The sequence below is a fragment of the Pipistrellus hanaki genome (genome assembly GCF_964339955.1).
Source record: "Pipistrellus hanaki genome assembly, chromosome: 5".
NCBI lineage: Eukaryota > Metazoa > Chordata > Mammalia > Chiroptera > Vespertilionidae > Pipistrellus > Pipistrellus hanaki.
This window is the reverse complement of record NC_140507.1, coordinates 13,382,591-13,395,191: the sequence shown is the minus strand read 5'-3', so window position 1 is coordinate 13,395,191 and position 12,601 is coordinate 13,382,591. Positions and strand designations below refer to the sequence as shown.

Sequence of the window (12,601 nt, the reverse complement as noted above, 5' to 3'; positions counted from 1 at the left end):
TATAATAATAAAAGTGTAATATGCTAATTAGACTGGCTGTCCTTCCAAAAGAAGCCAGGGCTGCAGGGAAGCCCTGATTCCTGTGCCAGAGGGAAGCTGGTACCAGCAGCTGGGGAAAGGAAGGCCTACTCTTGCACGAATTTTGTGCATCGGGCCTCTAGTACTTACAATAATGTGAAAGATGCTTTGTGTTTGGGAAGAGTTCTTTGGGGACCCTAAAGCACTTTCCAGATTAATTTTTTAATTTATGTATTAATAATTCTCACAGCATTCTCCTCCTCCTCAATTAGGATAATAATATCCACTCTTTTGAGATAGGCAGGGGGTGCTGAGTGCTGGACATGAAGCAGACACTTAAATAAGGAAACCATAACATACAAGCATAATTAAAGCTTCAGAATCAAATCATCCAAGGATTTTTAAAGAGACAACACAGTGGTAGTGAGTTGAGCGAACAAGAAAACTGATTTTCCCACTCCACTCCGGAACATTCATCTTTCTGTAGTTAAAGATGGCATTAAAAAAAAAAATTATCTTCGGGAGTTCCTGAAGGAAGCTGAAATATGAAAAGTATATACTTGTGGCGACTGTCCTGGCTGAACCTCCGTATTATATCTGTTTCCCCCGAAGTGGATATGACATAAATCAGGGGGGACGCCAGCTCTTCTGAGGCCCTCCGTGTATTCTGGTTTGCTCCCTAATCAGACTTCTCTGGGTTTCATAACACAGATTTTTTTGTTCCCAAGAGCTGCCTGTCTCAAAGGCAGTCTATGATTTCTCAGGGAACGTGAGAGAACGCCAGTGGAGGCAGTTACTGCTTCACAAACATTCTGGTTTCCCTTTGTCCTTTCAACAACATAAATTTAAACCAATGTTTAGCAAAATATGTTGGGTTCCATGAGTTCCCAGAGATAAACTCTATGGATGAATGTCAGAGGAGATTTTTGAACGTCAAGTCTCAGGACCTGAGTTACTAGCACATGGGGAATTTGAAAGCTAGCTTTTGAACAGTTAGCAATATTTCTTAAAACTGTCTGAAATCCCTCTCATGTAAACATAGACACAGATACAGGGTACAGAGGTGTAGATATATTTTCCTTATTGTCTGTTTCCCATGACTAGAATATAAGCCCATTATGATATAAACTTTGTCTTGATTTCACTATGATGTTTCCAGTTTTACTAGTACCTGGAATTAGTAGACACTCAATCAACACACTGTGGGACAAAAGTAGGTTTATAGTTGTGAGTACGTAAAGCACAGAGTTTATTCTTGTATTATTATTTATTAACTAGTGGCCCAGTGCACAAAATTCATGCACAAGGGGAGGGGGAGTGTCTCTCAGCCTAGCCTGAACCCTCTCCAATAGGGGACCCCTTGTGGGATGTCCGACTGCCAGTTTAGGCCTGATCTCACAGAGACATCCCTCTCGAAATCCGGGACTGCTCGCTCTTAATTGCCCCTAACCACTCTGCCTGCCAACCTGCTCGCTCTTAACTTCCCCCCCACTGCCAGCCAGCTCACCCCCAGTTGTCCCCCGCTGACCTGATTGCCCCCAATTGTCCTCCCCTGCCAGCCTAATGGCCCCCAACTGCCCTCCCTGGCTGGTCTCCCAGAAGATCTCCCGGTATAATTAGTATATTACCCTTTTGGTATAGATCATATTTTCCATACAAATAACTGTAAACCTCCTTTTGCCTCACCCTGTACTTGTTGAATGCAGAATGAATAAATTCTGTGATGCCATTAACCACCCCTAATAATTAGGATAAAGATTCAATGAAGTCCCTTATCAACCTACAAAAAAGAAATAATACCACCTCATTCAAAACTCCTGTTACTAAAGAAAAAAAAATTCATTTTTATTTTGTCTCCACAAACTTCCTGGCAGCCTCAATAAGCATTTGCAAAAACATACCACCCAATTCTTCTCACCAAAAAAAACCCCCAAAAAACTACCCAGGTCCCTAAGTCAATGCAGTGAACTGTGCAAAGCAAAACAGCAACAAGATCATCTTTCAAAATAACAGCGTTGGGAGTAAAAAGGAGGGAGAGAAGGGAAGCTAAACGGAATACATTATGCTTCAACTACCTTTGGTTTTGTGGGTTGATTTATTTATTTATTTTCTGGTAATTTATTTTTTAAATAAACTTTCTCCAGCTCTCTTCCCAGGATGTAAATCTCGAGCCAATTGGGCCCATTAAAGACTGGAACCCATCCTGACCATCTGGGAGCTAGAGAAGCGCTGGTGAGTTCCTGAGGCCCGCAGTATTCAGGGAGGAGGGACTGGGCCCGGCCACGCCAGCCCCTGTGGTTTGAAACAGCACAATGAGCTCTTTCTCAAGGCTTGTTTTTCTAAGTTCAGTCAAGAAGGGACATCATTCCTTAATCTTGCCTGGTTTAGGGTTCTGGGCTCCTGCTTGTTGGTTTGGAAATTAAAATATAAAAGGAAGAAAAAACAAAGCCGAATACATTTATGGAAGAGGCTGCATGTTTGTTAGCAATGTTGGCAGTTTGTGGGCCCAAATCTTTGCCTATGGAATTAGGAAAGAAAACTCTAGGAACCAAAAGGCTGACAGATGGGGAAGCAGGGGATTAATTCACCTTTCAGCAAGACTTGTAGGGCCTTTCAAAGCTCTAAGAAAAGGACATCAAAATACTAAACAGGGACTCATTCTGACTTGTTTGGTGTGTGTGGTTTAGTGCATATTTGCATGCTGCATACATTACACTTGCATATATATTCAGTAATTCCTCGTTTAATATGTCCCTTTGAGAAGTGAGTGGCATAGGAAACCAAAGCCAAACCCCTCTAAATACTGGGCCATCCCAACTGCTCTCGCTGGGAGCCATACAGGGACGCATCACACACATCAGTTAGGGAGAACACAGTGGTGACTCAGGGCCACTGTCATGGTGAGCTCTCACCAATGCGCTCCACAGTAATCAAGTTCTTCATCTGCTTTTTAGGCTGCTCCATTTCTGCCCTTGACACTTAGCTGTCACTTCTGCTGTCCCCAAACCTGCTTCTAACCACCCGCCTCTAGCTTGTTCCTTTCCTATGAGCTGGGGGGAAAGATAACATCGTTTGTTAAAAAATTACTGTTCTGGTTACCCTAAAGTCTTTTATTTTATGTGTTTACCTTTTTTGCTGATTTCTGATGTCATGCTGAATTTGGGAAGTTTAAGGTCATTGTCACACTCTTCTCTGGATAAATGAGGTTTCACTACATTCTTATTAAATGGTAAGAGGTGGCTCTGGAGTCAGATGGATTTGGGTTCAAGTTGAGGCTTTGCAAATTATCAGTTGTGGGTCCTTTGAAAGTCACTCAACCCCTCCCTCTCTAACCCTCAGTTTCACTCTCTGGGAAGGGAGGAGGGATAAGGAAAAGGGGCCAGCTATGTAATTAGTGTTATTATAAGGATTAATTGATATAATGCCTGTAATGAGTTAGGAGAAGGTCTCACTGGCATCGATCACTACAAAGTGTTAGTTTTATTAATACTTAATCCTCACCATACCAACAGATTTACACTGAGTTATTTATGTGCAGCCTTATTGTACAACAAATATATCTAAATATAAACTACCTAACCACAAATTCATTTACAAAGACTAAACTGCAGTCTGTCTGTCTGGTACTGATTCTTTAGGGCATTGTTGAGTACAACAGTTGCTAATGAGGAGCATTTGTTTGAATGAGTTAATTGATTAATATCATTCAACGTTTCATATAAATTTGTATAAATTAATGTCTTTGATGTGCAAGGCTCTGTGCCAGACACTGTAAGAGACTAAGCTGAATGTAGCATGGACCCTGCCTCTGAAGGCAAGAACAGCCCCTTAAATAACATTGAAGATAGAAAGGCATAAGGAACCTTATATGGCCATATAGAAATTCAGAGAGAAGAGAAAACAATACCTGGTGCTGAGCGGAAAGACTTCACAGTCAAAAGTGATATTTTATTGAATCTTAACGAAAAGAAGATTGGGCCCAGAAAGAAGGGAAAAGCATTGTGGAAGGAGAAATGGCATAAGCAAGACAAGCACAGAGAGGCGAAAACTCACTATGGGTAAAAGGAGCAGACAACACCTCAATGTGCCTGGAGCATAAGTTAAGATGCCTAGTGGGCAAGGATGTTGAAAAGAAAGGGTAGAGCCTTGAGGAGAGTGCTGGAATCCCAAACCAATGAGCTTTAAGAAAAAAGAGGTCAGTAAGGTTAGTCCCGACCACCAGGAGCCAGTCCAGCAATTAGCACTGAGCACATATATATAAAAGCCTAAGTGACCATCAGGACCGAACCACCAGAACAACCAGACCAGTCGCTATGACATGCACTGACCACCAGGAGGCAGATGCTCAGTCCAGAACTGCCCCCTGGTGGTCAGTGCGCTCCCACAGTAGGAGCACCGCTCAGCCAGAAGCCACGCTCATGGCTGACACTACTGGGTGGCAGCGGCTGTGGGCACAGCAGAGCCGGGATGAGCAGCAACGGAGCTGCACCCAGCCCCACCTGGGGCTCCTCCCTGGCCACCTGCCACTTCAGCCCTGCTACATCCCTCAGGGGGGATGTCAGACTACCTGGCCTGCAGGGATCAGGCTGAAACCAGCATCCCCTAGGAGTCCCTGCTTGCGAGAGAGCACAGGCTAGGCTAAGGGACCCCACCGATGCACAAATCCATGCACGGGCCTCTGGTATGAAATAAACACAACACTATACTGGTAACTATTTTCCTCACAGGACCTACATGACCGCAGTCAGGCACAAACTCTGTCTTTGATTCCTATTTAAATTAGAACCCATTACATTTCCATGGTTTCCACTCTCACGTTACAGGTACATGAGTGTACCTCCTGAATGTGCCCTAAACAACGAGCTGGAAATGTCATCTTAAAGTCGTTTTTAAATATCCCATAATTATGAATGTAGAGGATAAATTTCAAGCACCTTAGCCATTAAAAATAAAAATATAGACTAAAGCATTTTTTAGGAATAAGGTGAGCATGGTTGTAACTGTAACCATATTAAAAAGGCCATTAGACTATTTTTAATCTGTTTTTTAATATGCTGGCTCATTCTGAAATGATTTCCCATAAAAATAAGTTGGGCTTGAAAGGTGTTTTTCAAAGTCATATTCCAAATTTACCGCAACTGATTCAGACTGCTCCTTTTATTCCTTAAAAATAAAGTTTATGATTTTTCATTAAGAATCTTCCACTTAATAGGTGATCAGTAAGTTTAGCTTCAATATAGACTTGGCTACTTACATATTTAGGAAAAAGTAGGTGACAATGAATTATTGTATACCCATGCCTTTAATCAACTTTGAATTAAACTTACATGTGTAAACCTCAATGTAGGTAAATAAATGACACAACTCTTTACATTATAACATTTTTCAAAGAGATCATATTTTAGAGGGTCTCCTGCTCCATCCTTCGTAATTTCCTTTTTTTATTTTAGTGGAATTGTTTCGCATATAAATGCAGTAGAGATAACGAGTGTTAGAGTGTCAATGCCATGTGAAATTTGGGAAGTATAAGGCAGTAGGTTAAAAGGAAGTGTATTAAAAGCCAATCGGATTCCAGGTGCGAGAGAAAGCTGAATGAGTGGGGGAGGTCATGTTGGGAGCACAGGGCTGTAATCCCAGCATTAAGTAGCTAATGCGTTCCCAGGGCAAGTCCCTGTGCGGCTCTGGAACCTCTCTCCCCTCACTTCCCACATAAAGCAGCTGCCCTTGATGCCTGGAGAGGTTCCTCTAAGCCCTCAGAGTGTGTGACTCTCTACATGTGGTTCAGTAAAAATCAAGGGCAGACAAAAGGCCTGGGAAACTTCCGGTGGGAACTTATATGAGTTGTAGCCACTCATTCTCTAAGGTCACAGAGAAACAAATACTGTTTTTTATTTACAATCCTTCCTCTGAGCTATGTACACAAACAAGCATTGGAAGTGGAGACAGGAAAAAGGAAAGCAATCAAGAACTGCATTTAAAACCCCGTCATCCAACTTTTGGACCCAAAAAGCCAAATCACTCCTCAGCCTCCAAATTGCCATTTACCCAACCACATTCACCCATTGGTTTTCCTCCACACTGTCTCCTTGTGACTTCTCCCTACCTCTTGGAATGCAGTTGGAGAAAACACTCAACTAATTTGTTCAACACAGGGGTGAAATTCTGGCTTCTCCCATCTGAGCCACGTGGCCCTTGCAATCTTTAAATATTCCTGTCCTACAAAGTCGCATGGCCTCTAATGCCAAGTATGCACTGACTCAAACTAGATGCAAAACATGAAGGAAATTCTGTTAAGAGCCTCACAGCATTAAAGAATAATGGCTCTAAATATTCCTGGTCTGATCTGAATAATACTCTGCAAATATTTTAGACAATTCCCTCACCTCTACCCCAGCCCAACCACCTCATGATTGAATTTCATGACTTTATTTCATTAACATGGAATCCAAATGCACAGCCATCACCAATATATCTTGCTGAAGGCGACCCCTGAAAAAAGGTTCTGTCATCACTAACGTTTGGGTCATGCCATGTACTATGTTTTGGGTATTCATAGTGCATGCCAGTCTCTCCAAAGTCCTAGATCTGTGGTCGGCAAACTGCGGCTCGCGAACCACATGTGACTCTTTGGCCCCTTGAGCGTGGCTCTTCCACAAAGTATCATGGCCTGAGCAAGTCTATTTTGAAGAAGTGGCTTTAAAAGTTTAAGTTTAAAAAATTTGGCCCTCAAAAGAAATTTTAATCGTTGTATTGATGTACTGTTGATATTTGGCTCTGTTTACTAATGAGTTTGCCAACCACTGTTGGCTCAACATTTCCCAAACTTACCAAGAAAAACCTCCCTTCCTTGTCTCCCATAGGTTACCTATTGATATCTAAAGAGCTAGAATACAGTATTCCATAGAACTATCTGGAAGATGATTAGAGCAACATGGAGGTATAAGTCTCCAGTTTATATCAGATACCAGAATCTGAAATGTAGAGGGGGAAAATACTAAGGACATATCAAGAGGGAGATCCAATTCTGTGGCTAATTAATTGATTTTTATAAAGTTCAAAGAAGCCTTTTGCAAATAAGTATTATAATTGCATATTGCAAGTATGCTCGCTCTAAAAGTAGAGAACAATAGTGGAAGAAAAGAAGCTACTTCTTGCCCTCTGACTTTGGAGGGAGTCTCAAGGGAGTCAACTCTAGATAGAAGGAATGACTAGAATTGTAGCTGATTCCAAAGAGGATTTCATCTAAGCCCATCATTTTCAGATGGGGAAACTGAGGCCCAATGACCAACCCTGACTAAAATCTGGATGCTCCAACTGGGCAATGAAAGGACTGCAGTCAGGATGCAGGTCTCCTTACTGGCACCTTGCCTACTGCTACCCCACTCAGTCTCAGCCTTTGCTGGGTAACTGTCTGCAGTTCTCTGCATCCTCTGCTCCTAGCCAATCCCACCACTGTAGTTTTTTTGTTTTTTGTTTTTTACCAGCAGCTTAAATACCTTAAGCTGTATGAATTCTCTTGGAGAGTTCAGTGATTAAATAAAAGGACTGTGAGAACCTCAATTGTCTAGCATAGAGACCAACCCGTATGTAACAGGAAGCTTGATTAGTTATTCAAACAGCCTACTTCTGGCTACACCACTCCCTCTTCCTTCTAGTACCTTGCCTCAAATTTGCATCTGTAAATTGAACATTGGATTATATAAACATATTATGAAACTCTCTAATTTGTTTCATGGGACCAAATTGTTTTTCCAAATGAAACATCAGCTTCCACAAGCCTAATTTTAATCACCCATAGTACCTTACCCAGAGCTAGGGCAAGCCAGCCAGTACTTATTGTTGAAAAATTAGAAGAATTCAGAAGGAGATACTAAAAGAATGATTATCTTTACAAACCAGTTGTAAGAGCCCCTTCCTCCTCCAAATCACATTTTGGTGGGAAATCAAAAGCAACCAAGTACATCTCTGACTAAGAAAATATTCAACTCACATTAAAAATTAGGACAAATCAATCCTGTTGGTTTTATTGGGTTTATGCTAGAAGGGAAGGGAGAAATAAAAAGAGGAAGAAACATCAGTGATGAGAGAGAATCACTGATCGGCTACCTTCTGCACTCCCCCTACTGGGGATCAAGCCCACACCCAGATATGAGCCCTGACTGGGAATTGAACCATGACCTTCTGGTTCATAGGTTGATGCTCAATCACTGAGCCACACCGGTGGGGCTACAGGTTCGTGTGTTTTCTTAAGTCTTTGGGGGTAAGTCAGGATAAACACAAAAATATCAATAAAATAAGTTGCTTTTAAATGATATATAGAGAGAATGAATAAAGGGTTAGAAACAATGAAGGAAAAATAACAAAGATAATGAACCAAACTTACAGAAAAGCCATGGGGTTGACCTCAAACTTAGGATCCCGTAGGAGGCATCCCTGAGTTAGGAGCAATGGAGTGCCACCTTTCTGCCTCCCAACCCTCAAGGGACAATCAGTGAGCTACACTGAACTACTCATTTGCAAAAGATTGGGTTGGTAGGGGAAGAACACAGATAGGGAAAATTAAGCCAGCCCTATTTTCTCTGGCTCTTTTTAAAAAATTATTTAGCTAAAAAAAAGACTCAACTGCTAATCTAAAATGTTGCTTGCCTGTCCTCGCCCATAAACCTGCTTCCTAAGAGCCTTAGGCTATACAATGAAAAAAATGGAGAAGAAATCAAAGTTTATTTATAACTAGAGGCCTGGTGCACAAATTTGTGCACCAGTGGGGTCCCTTGGCCTGGCCTGTAGGATCAGGTCAAAACCAGATCTCTGACATCCCCCGAGGGATCCCAGATTGAGAGAGGGCACAAGCCAGGCCCAGGGACCCCACAGGTGCACAATCAGGGCCAGGGAGGGATGCAGGAAGTTGGCCGGCTGGGGAGGGACCACAGAAGGGCTCCAGGGCTTGTCTGGCCTATCTCCCTCAGTCCCAATCAGCCGGACCCTAGCAGCAAGCTAACCTATGTGTTGGAGCATCTACCCCCTGGTGGTCAGTGCACATCATAGCGAGCAGTTAAGCGGCCTTTAGCACATTCTTTTTAACTGGTTGAAAGGCCGACCAGACACTTAGCATATTAGGCTTTTATTATATAGGATTAGAAGACCTTGATTTTAGAGGTGTCATGTTCTTGAGACCACATGGCTGGCCAGGGGACAAAGATTTCAGATAAGTTAGTGGTCTTACTCTATTAATGAGGTCCAAACAGGTTAACTGTATTGCCTAAAATCACTTATGAAGACAAAGGAAAAGGCTGCCTTCTGCCCCCAACACAAGGCATGTACCTTTCATAAGGATTAAGTCATCCTACCAACAAGTGGCTCCACCACAACATATACAACTATAATAGAAAGTGGTAAAATCCTTGGGTCAAATTTTGGCACAAGGTAAATCATAAACAGTTAACAAGGTGAGCCCTGTAGTTAGATTGTCTAGGCTCAAATCCCACTTGATAACTAACAACTCATTTAACTTTCCCAAGCCTCAATTCCTCAAATGAGATAGTATACAGATGTTATAAGACTTGCATGAGAGCCATAACAAACACTTAGTACCTGGCAAAAACTAAATGCTCAATAACCATTAAATAAAATCTGTCATGCTCTGCATTTTTCTATAAGTTTTTCATAAATATTTCTCTTAAATATTCACAGTATCAAGTTCTCATTCTATCCAATGGAAGCCTAGAAAAATGATACCAAAATTGATTGCTATCTTTTGCCCCTACCAAAATAAAAGGTACTTGACTACTACTATTATTACTGCTACTACTATGCCATCTATGTGGTTTTTTCCTCCTCTTTCTGTTCTTCTTCCCTTTCTCAGTATTCCATTTGCTTGCTCATTAACCTGGGCTTTTATTTCCTTTGTAAAAATGAACGTTGTAGCTCAAATCCCATCTCTATCACTATTGGGCTGTATGGAGTCAGGCAGGTTTCTTAGTGCCTCAGACACTCAGTTTACTCAGTTGACCGAGAACAAGGTGGAGGCGCATGTGAATGATTTCCTGATGTGTGGATGAACGTATTCCACAGTCAGTGTAGTGCACTTGGGCTAAGACAGACAGGGGTGCTTTGTTTGACTGGCTGGTTTTTGGCACAAGGTTTTAAATGAAGTTCAGACTAACTCACCTTACTCTCAGGGGTTCAATGAGACTTACTGCCAATTCTGACCCCACTTCTCATTCATACTTTACACTAACTGCAGAAACATGGATAAGTAACAGAATGACTGATAGAAAGGGGTGGAGATAGAGCCACAAGACCTGGTTCAGGTTGTGCTTGTGTAGACTGCTCTCTTCAACAGGGAGGAAGACAACTGGTTGGCAGTCAAACATGCCATGTTTGTGATGCTTCTAATTTTACAACGCACTGGTTCTGACAGAGAATGGGCTGTATTTGGCACGGGGAGCTCATGCCTGGGATGTTTTAACTTGGACTACAATTACTCTGGGGGAATGAGAAGCCCATCCCTGATTCAGCTTTACCAGAGCTCTGATTCTCTGGCCAAGCACATGCCACTGGCTGGCTGCATGAGAAACACAAAGGGAGAGACAGGGCTGGCAAGGGGCTTGCCAGAGTGGACACTGGCAGTGAAACGTGCACATAGAAAGCTTAAAAAGACAGGCTTGGCTTTGGAAAGATAAACATAATCAACCATCGCAGTCTGTACTCTGCTTATCTCAATGGCCCCTCTAAAGAGAAAACACAAATAAAACGTCTAGATGGGATAAGCAGTGGTGGGAGAACCACTAGAAATGGAAATAGAAAATCTGAGTTCTAGCTCCAGTTGCCTACTGACTCCTCTGTGTGGTCACATGCACACCACATTCACTCCGTGGGCACTGGATGGCTGCTTTCAGGTTGTGTAAGGATGTATCTCTAAGCCTCAGTGTCCTTATCAAGACAAGATCCGTGCTAAGAAAGAGTCTTTACCTGGTGGTGTAGAGAGAGTGACATGACCAATGTCAAGCCCAGCACAGTGTCTAGCCCAGAGTAAATCTCAATTAAGTTTAGCAATTCATATGACTACTTGTAAAGTGAGTGGGACAAGTATATGGTACTTTGTGGCCCTAACATTGTTTTTATTCTAAACTTGGGTGAGGTGAAAGAGAAGGGATTATCTGGCTGGGAAGTCTAGGCTCAGAATTTAGAAAGCAAAGACAAGTTTGCCATGGCATCTGTACAATGGTGATGTTTACATTTTGTAATCTTTTTTTAAAATATTTTATTGATTTTTGTACAGAGAGGAAGGGAGAGAGATAGAGAGTTAGAAACATCAATGAGAGTCATCGATCAGCTGCCTCTTGCACACCCGCTACTGGGGATGTGCCCACAACCAAGGTACATGCCCTTGACCGGAATCGAACCTGGGATCTTTCAGTCCCCAAGCCGACGCTCTATACATTGAGCCAAACCGGTTTCGGCTACATTTTGTAATCTTAATCCAACTTGATTATTGCTATGCAAGTCAACTGGCACGTTAAAATAATGATTACAGTCCTTGGTTGCTGTCACACACTGAGGTGCCTGAGACTTGTAAATCCCTAAGTCTGGTTCTTCCAGGTTCCCCTGGCAAATCGCTCAGTTTCTGGGTCACTGAATAAATCAAGGACCACCTACCCCTAGGTTATTGCTGTCATTTGAATGATGCTCCTTGAGGATGGGCCTACAAGAGACTCCATCTGCAAACTTTCACAGATGACTCCCTTGCTAGGGTTTGGATGAGGCTTTTCCTATAGATTTCGTGACCTTGGATCTCCTTTCTAACTGCCAATATCCAATAGGACCTCCACCTCATGGCAAGCCCAACAGGACAAATGACCAAACGAAAACTCTCCCATTGCTAATGGGTCAAGGGATGGAAGTCATTTCAGTGAAAAGGGCTGCCTCCTGGTAAGCCCAACCCATCTTTCCTAGTTTCCTGGAGTCCTGGACCCAGGTGCTGGCCCACCCAGGGTGGCACCACCAATTCCACACACTCTATTAGACATTCAAGTGTAGACAGGATCTTCCACTAGACCAAGCTATTAGATATTAATGTTCAGACAACACCTACCTCACTCCAGACCAGCATGGTACCGAATATGACCTGTAACCCATCAAAGAAATTGTCCCCTATGATGATCACAGTCGCGCCTCCCGTCGTCCATCCTTCACTCGGGCTGATGGCTTTGATACAGGGAGTAGCTGCTTTTCAACACACATGAAAAAGAGAAGGAGTCTGCTGTTAGAATCAAACTTTAATGATGGGAGACTTGAGAAAAAGAAAAAAAAATCTTTTATCTTTTCACGAACAAAAAGTCCTGCAAGATCTCAGCGTTTCTTAGCCACATTAGGACCAGAAACCTTAGGGTGCAATTTCTCAGTTTTTAAAAAAGCATTCTTTCATTCTTTCTACTGAGAGACATATGTTTTCCCCCAAATCATTTTCAAACCTGAAATCTTATGAAATGGAAGCAATGTTTAATTTACGAAATATTACAAATTATAAAAAATGAACAATGAATGGCTTTTTGGAACACACTGGAACACTTATAGAATTGCT

General features: G+C 42.3%; 1 protein-coding gene across 4 annotated transcripts in view; it reads right to left on the bottom strand.

Annotated features, from left to right (window-relative positions):
* EBF1 (EBF transcription factor 1) overlaps positions 1 to 12,601 on the bottom strand; it is a 386,949-nt gene that overhangs the window by 90,873 nt on the left and 283,475 nt on the right. For 2 of the 4 annotated variants that reach the window (XM_084884650.1, XM_084884648.1), the window contains exon 9: positions 12,113 to 12,246. In XM_084884650.1, the coding sequence (XP_084740776.1) occupies positions 12,113 to 12,246 (134 nt within the window). The remainder of the gene's footprint in view (positions 1 to 12,112; positions 12,247 to 12,601) is intronic. The other 2 variants (XM_084884651.1, XM_084884649.1) reach the window with 1 other exon arrangement.